The 16,833-nt window shown below is 44.3% G+C and overlaps 1 protein-coding gene across 1 annotated transcript in view; it reads left to right on the top strand.

Moving 5' to 3' along the window:
- Positions 1–7,514, top strand: part of LOC138366801 (ionotropic receptor 21a-like) — a 145,189-nt gene extending 137,675 nt beyond the window's left edge. Inside the window, exons 9-10 of the mRNA XM_069328085.1 lie at positions 7,213–7,368; positions 7,455–7,514. Coding sequence (XP_069184186.1) covers positions 7,213–7,368; positions 7,455–7,514 — 216 coding nt within the window. The remainder of the gene's footprint in view (positions 1–7,212; positions 7,369–7,454) is intronic.
- Positions 7,515–16,833: the final 9,319 nt, after the last annotated feature.

Here is a 16,833-nt window from a genome sequence, read left to right as displayed (position 1 = left end):
GCGTCTTGGGCACGGGGTATTCCTTTATGGCTGATACTTTGTTATCAACAGGAGTGACTTCACCTTGGCCGATGACAAAACCGAGGTACTCTAAGTGAGCTTTCCCAAACTCACTCTTGGCCAAATTTACAGTCAAGTTGGCCTCCTCTAGCCTTCTGAATAATTCCCCAAGTCTCTCCAGATGCGTCTTCCAATCGTCGGCGTACACGACGATGTCATCGATGTAAACCGTGCAGCCTGCAACACCCCTTAACAGCTCGTTCATCATTCGCTGGAAGCAGCTGCCGCTGTTTTTCATACCAAAGGGCAACACCTTGTACTGGTACAGCCCGTCAGGAGTTGCGAAAGCCGATATCTTCCTGGCCTCAGGAGTCAGGGAGATCTGGTAGTACCCCTTGAGAAGATCGACCTTGGATACGTACCGTGCACTGCCCACCTGGTCAATGCAATCACTCACTCTTGGCATGGGGTGAGAATCTGCCACTATGATGGAGTTCACCCTCCTGTAATCTGTACAAAAGCGGTATGTTCCGTCGCTTTTTGGATCTTTGTTTGGAGGACGGGCTGAACATTTAGTGCTGTGGTTCGAACAAAATTCGTCAGTGAAGCAAATGTTCCGGAAGTGTTCGAACGAAATCAGTTGTGAGTCGTGTGTAAACCTTTTTCATTCATAAACAGGGGGTTAAGCGGGTGCATGGAGTCACTTTTGGGTTTTTGTTTGGAGGACGGGCTGTCAGCAAAGCACTTGTTCCTAAAGTGTTCGGACGTCATTAGTTGACGTCAAGATGCTGTTAACGTCTGGAGGCCATGTGTGTTCTGTGAAGAACAACATACCATGTACAGCTGCAAAGCTTACCCTGATCGTGCTACACGTATAAAACGACTCAAGGAGTTACGTAAATGCACCAGGTGTATAAGGTCACATTATCCCAACACCTGTGCAACTCAAATACGCACCTGCAATAGATGCTATAAGGGACAACACCATACAGCACTTTGTGGGGACTCAAGTACAAAGTCTCCCAAACCACAGATGGAGGAAGGAACTTCTGCTTCAGTACAGCTTTTTATCGTATTACCTGACGTAAGTGTCTTATCAACAAGGTCTGATCATAAATCAGCTCTACCCACTGCTCAATTGATTATTAAAAATGGAAAGTCCAAGGTCACCATACTTGGATTATTTGACCAAGGATCCCAAATGACCTTTACCTCAAAGGAGTTGGTTGATGCCTTGAAACTCAAACCTGTATGAGAGACACGAATAGACAAAGCAGGATTCCTGACTAACTCAAGAGCCCAAGTCTTCATGGTAGTACAACCTAAAGTACGTTTATAGGGTTATGTCCGAACGATGCAAGCTCTTGTAGTAGATAGATTCCCAACAGACCTGTATGTATATGGTCTTGGGACAACAGCCAAATTCCTGAAAGAAAAGAGGATCAAATTGGTTGACAAAATCACATCAGACAACCTCTCCAATACTGGAATCCTTATGGGATCAGATGTCTACCATAAGTTTATCATAGGAAAGGAAGAAAAACAAGGAATGAACTTGTTACCATCTGCAGGTAGCTATTTGCTAACAGGCCCAGTATTACGAATGAAGCAACCCGCACCTGTAGACCACCAACATGCCAACCCAGTAATGGTTGCATGACTAGGAGTACAGTCTCCATTACAATTCAGAGACATGTCTGAGGATGAGCTTGATCCTCCTGTACATAAATTATTGGATCTGACAACTCTCAGCATTGTCCCTGAACAACCTAGTCCAGATGACAACTGGACTTACAATCAATACCTGGACTCAGTTATCTACAGAGATAATCAGTACTGGGTCCAGTTACCACGGAATCTGAATCAACCTCAGCTACCCGTCAACCATTTTATGGGACAAAGCCAATTAAGATCACAGGTGTTGCACTTACAAAGACATCCTGAGAACTTGAAATTGTACCATGAAATAATACAGAAGCAAATCAATGACAAATTTATCGAAGTTGTCACAAATGATAACCTAAAGGAAGGACACTACCTGCCACATAATCCTGTACTGAAAAATTCAGCTACTGCCCCACTATGGATAATATTTAATTGCAGTGCAAAGGCAAGGCAGAATAGTATTTTGTTAAATGACTGCCTTCAAACTGGGCCTAGCCTGACACAAAGGTTATACGACGTGCTGTTAAAGTTCTGCATCAGGACTTACGCATATACGGCCGACATCAGCAAGGCTTTTCTTAGGGTAGGTCTCCACAAAGACCGTAACTACACAAAGTTCCTATGGATTAAGGATCCTAACGATCCAAACAGTGAATTAATCAATTACAGGTTTGTGTCTGTTTTGTTTGGTGCCACATCTCTGTTTCTGCTTCAAGCTACCTTAGACACGCACTTGAAGAATTCCACTAGCCCAAATAAAACACAAATTAGCAATGACTTGCATGTGGACAATTTCCAAGAAACAACCAGTAGTGAAAGTAAACTGCTGAACATATACAACGAGGTAAATCGAGAATTAATGGGAGCAAATATGCCTCTCCAGTCGTGGGGTCTCCAACAATGCCAAATTAATCAACTGATCGCAACTGAATTTCCCAACTACCAGGTACCCGAGAAGACAAAGGTACTAGGTGTCGAATGGGATACGACAACAAATCAGTTAACAATCAAGTCGGTGGAGCCAGATACCATTAACTTAACAATGAGAAAATTACTCTCACAAGTCAGCAAACCCTTAGACCCATTAGGACTATTAAGTCCAATCTTAATTAATGGAAAGTTGATAATGTAGAAGTGTTGCCAAGGAAAGATTGGCTGGGATGATCTTCTAACACCTACCTTACAAGAAAAATGGCAAGGGCTAGTGAAAGATTTAAGTATCCTAGAGTCTGTCAAGTTCCCTCAGAACACAGTAAATGAAAAAGAACCAATTAAGCTACATGTATTCTATGATGCCTCAGGAAAGGCTTATGGCACAGAAGCTTACTTGGTCTCAAATGGGCAAGCCAATTTGCTCACATCAAAGGCCAGAGTGGCACCGTTAAAGAAACGATCATTGCCACAACTGGAATTAACGGCCTTACTGCTAGGTGTAAGATTGGCTCATTATCTGATCAAGGCCTTAAGCAACATCCACTTTGAAGAAACAGTGGTATGGTCAGATAATGAGGCAGTGCTACAGTGGGTTAAAAACAATAATAGTAAAAATCCTTACGTGAGTAACCACGTTAAGGAAATACGAGAGTTGTCGACAGGGTAGAACCAGAGATATGTACCCACCAAAGAGAATCCAGCTGACTATCTCTCCCGAGGCCTGACTTTACCAAAGGCCTGACAATTAACAAAGGCAGAGATGTGGTTCAATGGACCTCAGTGGCTAATCAGCGACCAGTGGCCTAAACAAAAGCAACAAGTCATTGTGACCAATGTCACTGTTCCCACTGAGAACCCAGAACTACCTCGGACTTTGGTAATTGATCCTAATCGGTACTCTGAACTGAAGAAACTAATAGGTGTCACCCAAGTAGTGTTTGATTTTCTAAAGAAAATAGGAATCAAGCATAAATTCCCTAGTGCCCTAAGGTACAGGGTCAGGATTCTGTCCAAAGTTAATGATCTCAGCCAATGGGTCTAACTTAGTGGCAGGAGAAGCATGTCTGAGGAAAATCTGGACACATGCAAAGGTACATACAGCCCTAAATCAACGGCAGTACCACTGGAAATTCATACCTCCTAGAACACCATGGCACGAAGGCTTCTATGAACGCACGTTCATAGAAGCCTCCATGCCATGGTGCACGGTACGGTGCACGGTGAAACTTTCTCTACGGAAAACCCTACACCGCCAAAAGATTGACCTACAGGAGCTCCAAACCATAGCCATAGAGATAGAAGCACGAGTTAATAACCAACCACTTACCTACTTCTTTGATGATGTTTTGCAGCATGAACCATTAAGTCCAGCTCATATGATATATGGGAGACCTCTCAGCACTCTTGTGTCCCTTACGGACGAGGAACCAGAGGATCCTTCAGATGTCCAAGAGAGTGATTTGGTTCAACGTTTCAAACATCTATTGGTGGTGATAAGTCGGTGGAATAACGTATGGACTCGAGAATACCTAACTGCTCTGAGGAGGTATCATTACAGGGCAAACAACCCCTACAACAGAATTAACTTGAACCCTGGTGACATAGTTCTGGTAGACAGCGATGGGCCACGGTCAGAGTGGCCTATAGGCCAAACAGTCTCTGTTCATCTAGACAGCCAGGCCATCATGAGGATAGTGAAAGTAAAATGCCGAGGCAACACTACTCTTAAAACATTAGAGAAATTAATTGCTTTAAAACTGGCAGGAAAAGAATACGTTCAATGACTTCCAGCACCCGAAACACCAGTACGGGACATCCGTCCACAAAGGACTGCAGCACAACAATGCAAACTAAAATTAAAGCAGCATTATAATTCTGATGGTGAGGAATAAAGTGATTGCAGTCCTTACCGGGACTTCGACCCGTGTTCCTCCTCCCTGGAATTATGTCGGAAATCCGACACATAATAACATAAGTTACCCCCATAAAGAAAAAGAGAACGGGTATTCAGTGACGTTATACAACAAGACGTTTATTATATATCTCATCTCTTTTTAAACAGCAGTCTAGTGTTTAAACTTAATAAAAAAGTGTTTACTAGGACTGAATATAATTAAATACAACAGGAATATAGCTTAACACTCTACCCCTTAAACATAAATAGAACCACCAAACATTTGAGGACGTTTCCCCTAGTGCGCCGTCTCGTACAACACAGCAACTCGTAAACACAATGAGAAGCTCTTCCTCACGAAATTTACAACACCAAAAAGGTTCTTTTCCGAGCTTCGACACAGGATCCGCAATGATCCGCCCAACTGAAGATCTCATGAACAAAGGGAAGAACAATTTTCAGTATTTCTATTGCATTTAATACTGGCCATTATTATTGTACGAAATATCGTTATACTGCGGGATGAAAATCTCTAACACGTATGTACTCTACATTACACAGCTCCTCTTATTCCATGTCATACCTGTATTTATATGTTTAGGGGACCCATTATTAATTCCTTAAATCCCAAACAGGTAATTGTGAGGAAGTTAGTGAAGCAGGAAGCTGGCTCCCAACATAATTATAGAAATTGCTACCACTAGCTGTACATCAAGTCTTGTAGGCCTGCAGACAGCCGCCATTACGTGGCACTCAGAGGCACAGGGCCACACCCTTATTTGATGTTACAATTACACAGCCTTAGCAGGCCCCAACAACAGTAGCAGCTAAGGCCCTTGTGTTTAATACTGTAGACATAGAATTAGCAGTTATTAATTTAATTTGCTGAAATAATAGTAGATTAGACCACCGTATGTGGTATGATTTATAATTTATATATCAAAGTCTAGGTAAACAATTTGTGGTTTATGAAGGATCCACCTCAAAGTGGTTTAAGCTACAAATTGACCCTCCCATTGTGTGAGAAGGTCTAGCAGCTGAATCAGAACTTACAGTCCACTTACATATTAACTAACTAACTAATTTACTAAGAACTAAGAACTAACTTAGAAGAAAAATAATCAAATAAAAATAATATAATATTAAAGTCAATTAAATATAAAAATAAGTAAATATGTAATAATTAACAAAAGAAAAAGAATTAAACTTCTATGATTTTCCCACAATGGGAATAAATATGAAATTGGGATTAAATATGCAAATATTGAATACGGACTTATTGAGGGAAGATGAGGGATGGCTGGCGGTGAGGTCATTGGACATTAGGGATCAGTATACCTGTGTGGGTCATTGAGGTAACTGTAACTTTCGGGATGACAGAATGCGGCCTTTTAATCTCCTTGTGTAAAATAGCAGGGGTCAGAAGGGAGCTGTTTAATTCCCTCTTTGGAAAATTATATATGCCGGAAGGAAGCGGTAGATAAATTATATAAACTATGAAAACATCCCCTACGCCATAGACTGACCATCGGGAAAAAAATTAAAACACCGATGGGCCTACAGGTGGCAGGGGGAAATGATGAAAACACCCCCCAGGCCTATGCACGGTCGGGGAAGAAATGAAAACGGCCGACAATAGGCCCAGTTACTAATACTCGCAGTACATGTCATATTAGAGAGGCTGCAGTACAGGTCATATCAAAAGGTGTACAGTACATGTCAAATTGGAGGAAGCACAGTACATGTCATAGTAGATGGTGCACAGTACATGTCATATTAGAGGATGCACAGTACATGTCATATTAGAGGATGCACAGTACATGTCATATTAGATGATGTTGCAGAGTACATGTCATATTAGTAGGTGTACAGTACATGTCATATTTAATGGTGCACAGTACATGTCACATTAGAGAGTGCACAGTACATGTCATATTAGAGGGTGCACAGTACATGTTATATTAGATGGTGTTGCAGAGTACATGTCATATTAGTAGGTGTACAGTACATGTCATATTTAATGGTGCACAGTATATGTCACATTAGAGAGTGCACAGTACATGTCATATTAGAGGGTGCACAGTACATGTCATATTAGACGGTTCATGTAATAGAGGGTGCACAGTACATATAATAGAGGGTGCACAGTACATGTCACATTAGAGAGTGCACAGTACATGTCATATAAGAGGGTGCACAGTACATGTCATATTAGACGGTTCATGTAATAGAGGGTGCACAGTACATATAATAGAGGGTGCACAGTACATGTCACATTAGAGAGTGCACAGTACAGGTCATATTAGAGGATGCACAGTACATGTCATATTAGACGGTTCATGTAATAGAGGGTGCACAGTACATATAATAGAGGGTGCACAGTACATGTCACATTAGAGGGTGCATTACTGGAGCCAGTTGTAAGGAATCACACAACTTAGGCCTCATATGATACCTTCATTATACTACTAAATACCCCAGATGGGTCTTCATTAACACACATAACTAGTAATATTTGCTCTTACTAAAGTAACTCCTTTGTTAGATGAATGTCAAAAACAGCAATAATTTGTAAAGCTTGTAATATTGTGGTTTACCAAATTTACAGAAATTTAAACCCTGAATATAGTATTTCCCCCAATAACTACTTTCATGATATATTAAAATTTAAAAATGTTTCATATATAATCAGTTCAAAAGTAAAAGTATGATGTGCACAGGTAATCCAGGGCCTACGCGAGAGTGGTCTGGTGAATAGGTACTTCCTGGAGGTGCTGCAGGAGGACCACGACCGCATCTCCTCCCTCGCTCGATCCTCACCCGACACTGCACCTCCCGCAGAAGGCGTCCAAGTTCTCACCCTTGAACACCTCCAGGTGCACTTTTCTTTCCTCCCTCTACATCTGAAAGAAAACCTTATGTGCATTTTTAATTGGGTTATTAAACTTGTGGGGTTTATCAGGTTTCTGCCAGTATAAAGTCCAGCAAACATAAGTGCCTCCAGAAGGAATGGTATGGTTAGTATCAGGAAAAAAGTTCTAAGCCAGAATGACGATATTGCGGTGAGAAAGATGGTGAACACGGGAATCTTGGAAGCGAGGACGGAGTTAAGTAACATCTCCAGTTAGGCAATTGTCTCCAAGACCTGCGTGCGATTGACAGGAGCTCGTCTTGTGTACACTTTATTAATGTTCACAGCAGTTCTACCTTGATGTACCAGATATAAAGAAAGTTGGCTAGAACATACTGTAGCATTTAAAGCATTTTCACTAGAGAGAGGGCGTTTAAAAAATTAAGTAATAATAACAGCAAAATACAAGAATTGCTAAATATTTTGACATTTATTTATATATATATATATATATATATATATATATATATATATATATATATATATATATATATATATATATATATATATATATTTATATATATATATATATATATATATTAGTATATTTTGGTAGCAGTCTTTCCTGTAGACATATATTATTAAATATGACCGAAAAAGTAAGATTAATAATTCTAACACGAATTTTCTCAATCTTTCGTACATTACGCTTCACTGTTGGAGGTAAATCAAAAATCACTTCTCCAAAATTCATTTTTATTTCTAGTCTGACGCGACACGGGCGCGTTTCGTAAAACTTATTACATTTTCAAAGACTTCACAAATACACAACTGATTAGAACTTACGTATCTCTGCTATTATATCTACATTTGAGTGAGGTGGGAGGGATGATGTGGCATATAGTGATGTGGCATTAACACAAGACAGAACATGAGGGGATATTAATAGGGTATTAAAAGTATCAACACAAGACAGAACAGAAACAATGGGTATTGAATAAAAGTGTTTGTAGAAAGCCTATTGGTCCATATTTCTTGATGCTTCTATATTGGGGCGGAGTCTTGAGGTGGGTAGAATATAGTTGTGCAATAATTGGCTGTTGATTGCTGGTGTTGACTTCTTGATGTGTAGTGCCTCGCAAACGTCAAGCCGCCTGCTATCGCTGTATCTATCGATGATTTCTGTGTTGTTTACTAGGATTTCTCTGGCGATGGTTTGGTTATGGGAAGAGATTATATGTTCCTTAATGGAGCCCTGTTGCTTATGCATCGTTAAACGCCTAGAAAGAGATGTTGTTGTCTTGCCTATATACTGGGTTTTTTGGAGCTTACAGTCCCCAAGTGGGCATTTGAAGGCATAGACGACGTTAGTCTCTTTTAAAGCGTTCTGTTTTGTGTCTGGAGAGTTTCTCATGAGTAGGCTGGCCGTTTTTCTGGTTTTATAGTAAATTGTCAGTTGTATCCTCTGATTTTTGTCTGTAGGGATAACGTTTCTATTAACAATATCTTTCAGGACCCTTTCCTCCGTTTTATGAGCTGTGGAAAAGAAGTTCCTGTAAAATAGTCTAATAGGGGGTATAGGTGTTGTGTTAGTTGTCTCTTCAGAGGTTGCATGGCTTTTCACTTTCCTTCTTATGATGTCTTCGATGAAACCATTGGAGAAGCCGTTATTGACTAGAACCTGCCTTACCCTACAGAGTTCTTCGTCGACTTGCTTCCATTCTGAGCTGTGGCTGAGAGCACGGTCGACGTATGCGTTAACAACACTCCTCTAGTACCTGTCAGGGCAGTCGCTGTTGGCATTTAGGCACATTCCTATGTTTGTTTCCTTAGTGTAGACTGCAGTGTGGAAACCTCCGCCCTTTTCCATGACTGTTACATCTAGAAAAGGCAGCTTCCCATCCTTTTCCGTCTCGTAAGTGAAACGCAGCACGGAACTCTGCTCAAATGCCTCCTTCAGCTCCTGCAGATGTCTGACATCAGGTACCTGTGTAAAAATGTCGTCAACATACCTGCAGTATATGGCCGGTTTCAAGTTCATGTCGACTAAGACTTTTTGCTCGATGGTACCCGTGTAGAAGTTTGCAAACAGGACACCTAGGGGAGAACCCATGGCGACCCCATCTACTTGCTTATACATGTGCCCATCCGGGCTCAAGAAGGGTGCCTCTTTAGTACAAGCTTGGAGTAGTTTCCTCAGAATACTTTCTGGCATGTCAAGAGGAGTACAGGCTGGATCACGATACACTCTGTCGGCTATCATTCCGATTGTCTCGTCCACAGGTACGTTGGTAAACAGCGATTCTACGTCCAACGAGGCTCTTATCCCTGTGGCCCGTGTGCCCCGCAGTAAGTCCACAAATTCCTTTGGAGACTTCAGGCTGAAGGCGCAAGGAACATAAGGAGTCAGCAGGCCGTTGAGTCGCTTCGCCAGTCTGTACGTGGGTGTGGGTATCTGGCTAATGATTGGCCGAAGTGGGTTTCCAGGCTTGTGCTTGATAAGAGCCTCGTTGGACGTAGAATCGCTGTTTACCAACGTACCTGTGGACGAGACAATCGGAATGATAGCCGACAGAGTGTATCGTGATCCAGCCTGTACTCCTCTTGACATGCCAGAAAGTATTCTGAGGAAACTACTCCAAGCTTGTACTAAAGAGGCACCCTTCTTGAGCCCGGATGGGCACATGTATAAGCAAGTAGATGGGGTCGCCATGGATTCTCCCCTAGGTGTCCTGTTTGCAAACTTCTACATGGGTACCATCGAGCAAAAAGTCTTAGTCGACATGAACTTGAAACCGGCCATATACTGCAGGTATGTTGACGACATTTTTACACAGGTACCTGATGTCAGACATCTGCAGGAGCTGAAGGAGGCATTTGAGCAGAGTTCCGTGCTGCGTTTCACTTACGAGACGGAAAAGGATGGGAAGCTGCCTTTTCTAGATGTAACAGTCATGGAAAAGGGCGGAGGTTTCCACACTGCAGTCTACACTAAGGAAACAAACATAGGAATGTGCCTAAATGCCAACAGCGACTGCCCTGACAGGTACAAGAGGAGTGTTGTTAACGCATACGTCGACCATGCTCTCAGCCACAGCTCAGAATGGAAGCAAGTCGACGAAGAACTCTGTAGGGTAAGGCAGGTTCTAGTCAATAACGGCTTCTCCAATGGTTTCATCGAAGACATCATAAGAAGGAAAGTGAAAAGCCATGCAACCTCTGAAGAGACAACTAACACAACACCTATACCCCCTATTAGACTATTTTACAGGAACTTCTTTTCCACAGCTCATAAAACGGAGGAAAGGGTCCTGAAAGATATTGTTAATAGAAACGTTATCCCTACAGACAAAAATCAGAGGATACAACTGACGATTTACTATAAAACCAGAAAAACGGCCAGCCTACTCATGAGAAACTCTCCAGACACAAAACAGAACGCTTTAAAAGAGACTAACGTCGTCTATGCCTTCAAATGCCCACTTGGGGACTGTAAGCTCCAAAAAACCCAGTATATAGGCAAGACAACAACATCTCTTTCTAGGCTTTTAACGATGCATAAGCAACAGGGCTCCATTAAGGAACATATAATCTCTTCCCATAACCAAACCATCGCCAGAGAAATCCTAGTAAACAACACAGAAATCATCGATAGATACAGCGATAGCAGGCGGCTTGACGTTTGCGAGGCACTACACATCAAGAAGTCAACACCAGCAATCAACAGCCAATTATTGCACAACTATATTCTACCCACCTCAAGACTCAGCCCCAATATAGAAGCATCAAGAAATATGGACCAATAGGCTTTCTACAAACACTTCTATTCAATACCCATTGTTTCTGTTCTGTCTTGTGTTGATACTTTTAATACCCTATTAATATCCCCTCATGTTCTGTCTTGTGTTAATGCCACATCACTATATGCCACATCATCCCTCCCACCTCACTCAAATGTAGATATAATAGCAGAGATACGTAAGTTCTAATCAGTTGTGTATTTGTGAAGTCTTTGAAAATGTAATAAGTTTTACGAAACGCGCCCGTGTCGCGTCAGACTAGAAATAAAAATGAATTTTGGAGAAGTGATTTTTTATTTACCTCCAACAGTGAAGCGTAATGTACGAAAGATTGAGAAAATTCGTGTTAGAATTATTAATCTTACTTTTTCGGTCATATTTAATAATATATATATATATATATATATATATATATATATATATATCACTCACTTGCATGAACTCGCAAGGAATTTTTAACAAACAGAACACTTCCTCATATGAGAGAATTGAACCAGGGGCCAGCAAGTGCCATGCCAGAGCATTAACCACTAGACCAACCTCAGATCATGAAAAGGAAAGGAATTAGGATGGGTTTTCCACCACGTAATCCAACTCCCCGACGACACTAGAGGGATGGACACTGATCAAACACTCCTTTTCTATCAATCATATTTACTAGGAAAACTCGTGTCTCGAATATATCACACACTTGCATGAACTCGACGTCGGGGGAGGGGGATTACGTGGTAGAAAACCCATCCTAATTCCCTTCCTTTTTAACGATCTGGTCTCGACCGACTGACGGTTCTTAAGGTGGCGTTTGTGGGGCGTATACTCACGACGCACCCCTAGGAGGCCCCGGCATGATCGGCTATGGCTTCTTGTTGGGTGTCCTGCCTCTAATTGTGGATCCATTGTGGGTATGGGGGCACATTCGTGAATGAATATGTTTCTGTTCGTACCTATGTCTAATTCTGTTCCTTATTTACCTTCTCAGGCTCGTGGGGTGGGCGACCAAGCCCCCGAGTCGGTCCGTATTGTATGACCGGACTCTGTACCCTCCACTGCATTGGGCCCCGACCTTGCTCCTCCTTTGACCTCTCTGACTATTCCCCTCGGCTCCCCTTCCTCCTCTGTGGTTAGGTCGAGTCCCAAGCCCCCAGTGGTGACTACCTCGTCCCCTGGCACGGCTCAGTCTCTTGTTGTGACTACTGCACCTTTTAACCCCTCTCTCTCTGGGGTTTTCAATGCCGTCCTCGACACGGCCGCACTCGCTCGATTCCTTCCCATTCTGATGCATATCAAGCCTTGTTTGGTCCCGCTTCGTGGGCCAAATACTTTGTTCTCCTCCCTCTTGATTCTGCGCCTCCTGACGACTTCTCCCTTCATAGGCACCTTGTTGAATCCGTGGATGCCTCTGTCACCTTCAACCCCACCCGTCTCGGTACACGTGTCTTTGCAGCTCCTTCTCAGGATGCGACCTCCCACTTGGCTGCTTTATCCTGCCTTGGCGAGACTCCTGTTCGGGTCTACAAAAATACTCAGTTGAATGCCAGTGTTGGCACTATTCTCCTCCCGCCCCATGTTACGACTGGTTTTCGGAATCTGCAGGACTGCCATGATGATATTCAGCATATCCGTGAGGCCCAAGGGCCATTCTGTCCTCCAGGTAGACACGTTTACTCGTCCCCCTCATGGTCGCCGCCGTCAACTCCTTCGGGTTGTGAAAATTACCTTTAATGATAGGACCCTTCCACCCTCTGTCATTCTTGTGGGTGCCAGGTGCTCTGTCCAGGAGTACATTCCTTCTCCTAGGCTTTGTAACAAGTGCTGGAGGTTAGGGCATGGTGCCCTCCGCTGCTCTGGGACTGTCTCTCTCTGTCCTTTGTGTGGGGGCGAAGGTCACTCCAAGTCGGAGTGCTCTTCTCCCCAGGCTCGTTGCCTCAACTGCGGTGAGGCCCATCCTGCCTTCTCCCGTGCATGTATCCGTTACAAGCTTGAGGCAGCCGTCCTCAACTTGAAGCACCGGGAGCGTTTATCTTTTCCTGAGGTGAGACGCCAGGTTCGCCGGCTCCCACCTTATGCTAACGTCTCTTATGCACGCGTGTTGCGCTCTTCCTCTCCTCGTCCTTCCCACCATCCTCAGACTCACAACCGTTTCTGGGCCTTGGACCCTGATACGCTCACTGCCCCCTCCTCTGTTCCTTTGAGTTCTGTCCAGAAGGGTCCCCCTCCTGGTCCTCTGTTTGGGGTTCCCCTTCTTTCTATCCGGTCTGTCATGTCTCCTGTGTCTTCTTCCTCGTCTCCCTCCGATCCTCCTCCCCATCCTTTCCCTCCATCTATTGACTCTCCCCGCCACCTGTCAGTGCGGGCTGATGTCCATCGCTCTCCAAACGGCCGTCGTGTGTGCTCTCGTTCAGCTTCTCCTGTTGAGACGCTGGAATCCATTGCCCAGTACGTGGTTGCTGGGACACCTGTCTCTTTAAGTCAGAAGCGTAAGCCTGGCTCCTCTCCTTCCTCCTCCCTGGCGGGTAAGAAGGCTTCACTTTCTTCCTCGGCCCTTACTTCTGCCTCTATCACTCCTTCCCCTCGCATTTCAGTGGTTGTGCCCCCTGTTCCTGCTATGGAGGTTTCTTTGGCCCCCGCTTCCCTCTCGGTTGTTGCCCTTGCTGAGGTTTGCTACCCCCTTTCTACTCCCTCTCTTCCTGCTGCTGTCCTTGACTGCTCCTCTCGGTTGTCTCCTCCTCTTCTTCCTCCTCCGGACCCCGCCTGTCCGCCTCTGGTCTGATCTCCTGCTTCCTTCCCTCTGTCTTTGCTCAGTTTACCCATGCCCCCTAACCCTGGCTTTGCTGACCCTGATCTTCTTTAACGTGCTATGTTACTCTTTAGCCTTTGTTTCTTCCTTGTTCTCTGTTGTTGTCCTTTCTCTTCTCGTCGATGTCTATTCTTCAGTGGAACGTTCGAGGTTATTACGCCAATTTTCTTGAGCTCCAACTTCTGATTTCGCGGTTTTCGCCCCTTTGTGTCTGTCTCCAGGAGCCGATGCTTGGTGCTCGTCCTGGTCGCTTTCGTGGCTATTCCTTTCTCTCCTCCCCCCCCCCCCAGCTGTTGCTGGGGCTCCTAACTCTTCTGCTCTCTTGATTCGCTCTGATGTTCCCTTTGTCCCTATACTTTTTCCATCGCCTCTCCATTGTTCTGCTGCTCGTATCTTTGTGGGGAAAAGGTACACCGTTTGTTCCGTTTATCTCCCCCCGAGTGTTCCGTTTTCTCTTCCTGATCTGAAACACCTACTGGAATCCTTGCCGGATCCTGTGCTCCTGCTAGGTGGTTTCAATTGTCGTCATTTCCTTTGGGGTGATGTTCTGACGAACACCCGAAGTCGCCTTCATGAGCCGTTTATCCTCTCTTCATCCCTGTCTCTTCTGAATTCTGGTGAGCCCACGCATTTGGACTCTCGGACTCGTACCCTTTCCTGTCTTGATCTTTCTCTTTGCTCGTCTTCTCTTTACTTGGATTTCACGTGGCAGGTTCTTGATGACCTCCATGGCAGTAACTATTTCCCCATCCTTGTTACCTTTTTCTCTTTTCACCCTCCCATCTCCTTCCCTAGGTGGCAGTTTGCTAAAGCGGACTGGAACTTATTTACCCTCAGTGCTGCTCTCTCTGACCTCTCCCTTGTTCTCTCCTCCTTTTTCATGACACTGTCTTCGAAGCTGCCCTCCGCTCTATTCCTTGCTCTTCCTCTCGGGGTCCACGGAAGTGCGTTCCCTGGTGGAATGCAGATTGTGCTCGGGCTGTCCGCTGTAAGCGTTCAGCCTAGAAGAGACACCGCCGTCGGCAGACGGCCGATTCTTTTCTTTTCTTTCAGGAGGCAAGTGCGGTGGCCTGTAGGGCCATCCGTACGGCTAAACGTGAATGTTGGGCATCTTATGTCTCCACCATTACGTCCGAAACTCCTCTGCCACAGATCTGGAAGCGTATCCGCAAGATAGCGGGTAAGTTCGTTACTGATGTTTTACCGGTCCTTCACCTCCGTGGTACTCTTGTGGCAGACCCGTTGCAGGTCGCTACCGAACTGGGTTCCCACTTTTCTTCTGTTAGCTCTGGTTTTCATCTTCCCATATCTTTCCTTCTTCATAAACCTGTCCTTGAATCTCGCCCTTTCGATTTCTGCACTCGTCTTCGACTTCCCTATAACGATCCCTTCTCTCTCTCTGACCTTCGTTCTGCCCTGGCCCCTCTGCGGTTCTACTACAGCGGGCTCCGATGGCATTCATTATGAGATGATGCTTCGCCATCTCCCTCCGTGCACGTCTCAGTATTTACTGAGTCTGTATAATCGGATCTGGGAGTCGTCGTCAGTCCCTGAGGACTGGCTCGATGCTGTTGTCCTCTCTATTTGCAAACCAGGGTCTTTGGGAACATCCCCTAAGGACTTTCGCCCTTTTGCCCTCACAAGCTGTGTCTGCATACCCTTTGAACGTATGATTAACGTTCGTCTGATGTGGTTCCTTGAACACCATCACCTCCTCTCCCCTTCTCAATTTGGTTTCCGCAAGTGCCGCAGCACAACAGATGTCCTGGTGAACTTAGAGGTCTATATTCGTACTGCTTTTGCTGTACGAGTGTATCGTGATCCGGCCTGTACTCCTCATGACATACCAGAAAACATTCTAAGGAAACTACTCCAAGCTTGTACTAAAGAGGCACCCTTCTTGAGCCCGGATGGGCACATGTATAAGCAAGTAGATGGGGTCGCCATGGGTTCTCCCCTAGGTGTCCTGTTTGCGAACTTCTACATAGATACCATCGAACAAAAGGTCTTAGTCGACATGAACTTGAAACCGGCCATATACTGCAGGTATGTTGACGACATTTTTATACGTGTACCTGATGTCAGACATCTCCAGGAGCTGAAGGAGGCATTTGAGCGGAATTCTGTGTTGCGTTTCACTTACAAGATGAAGAAGGATGGGAAGCTGCCCTTTCTAGATGTAACAGTCATGGAAAGGAGTGGAGGTTTCCACACTGCAGTCTACACTAAGGAAACAAACATAGGAATGTGCCTCAATGCCAACAGTGACTGCCCAGACAGGTACAAGAGGAGTGTTGTTAACGCTTATGTCGACCGTGCTCTCAGCTACAGCTCAGGATGGAAGCAAGTCGATGAAGAATTCTGTAGGATAAGGCAGGTCCTTGTCAACAACGGCTTCTCCAATGGTTTCATTGAAGACATCATAAGAAGGAAGGTGAAACGCCATGCGACCTCTGAAGAGACAACTAACACAACACCTGTACCCCCTTTTAGACTATTTTACAGGAACTTCTTTTCCACAGCTCATAAAACGGAGGAGGGTCCTGAAAGATATTGTTAATAGGAACGTTATCCCTACAGACAAAAATCAGAAGGTACAATTGACGATTTACTAGAAAACCAAAAAAACGGCCAAACTACTCATGAGAAACTCTCCAGACACAAAGCAGAACACTTTAAAAAGAGAACAATGTCGTCTATGCCTTCAAATGCCCACTTGGGGACTGTAAACCTCAAAGAACTCAGAATATAGGCAAGACAACAACATCTCTTTCCAGGCGATTAACGATGCATAAGCAACAGGGCTCCATTAAGGAACATATAATCACTTCCCACAACCAGACCATCACCAGAGAAGTCTTAACAAAAAACATGGAAATCATCAATAGATACA

Source organism: Procambarus clarkii, chromosome 20 (assembly GCF_040958095.1).
Source record: "Procambarus clarkii isolate CNS0578487 chromosome 20, FALCON_Pclarkii_2.0, whole genome shotgun sequence".
In the NCBI taxonomy this organism is placed as follows: Eukaryota; Metazoa; Arthropoda; class Malacostraca; order Decapoda; family Cambaridae; genus Procambarus; species Procambarus clarkii.
Note: the sequence above shows the minus strand (reverse complement) of the source record. Positions and strands in the feature narration are given on the sequence as shown.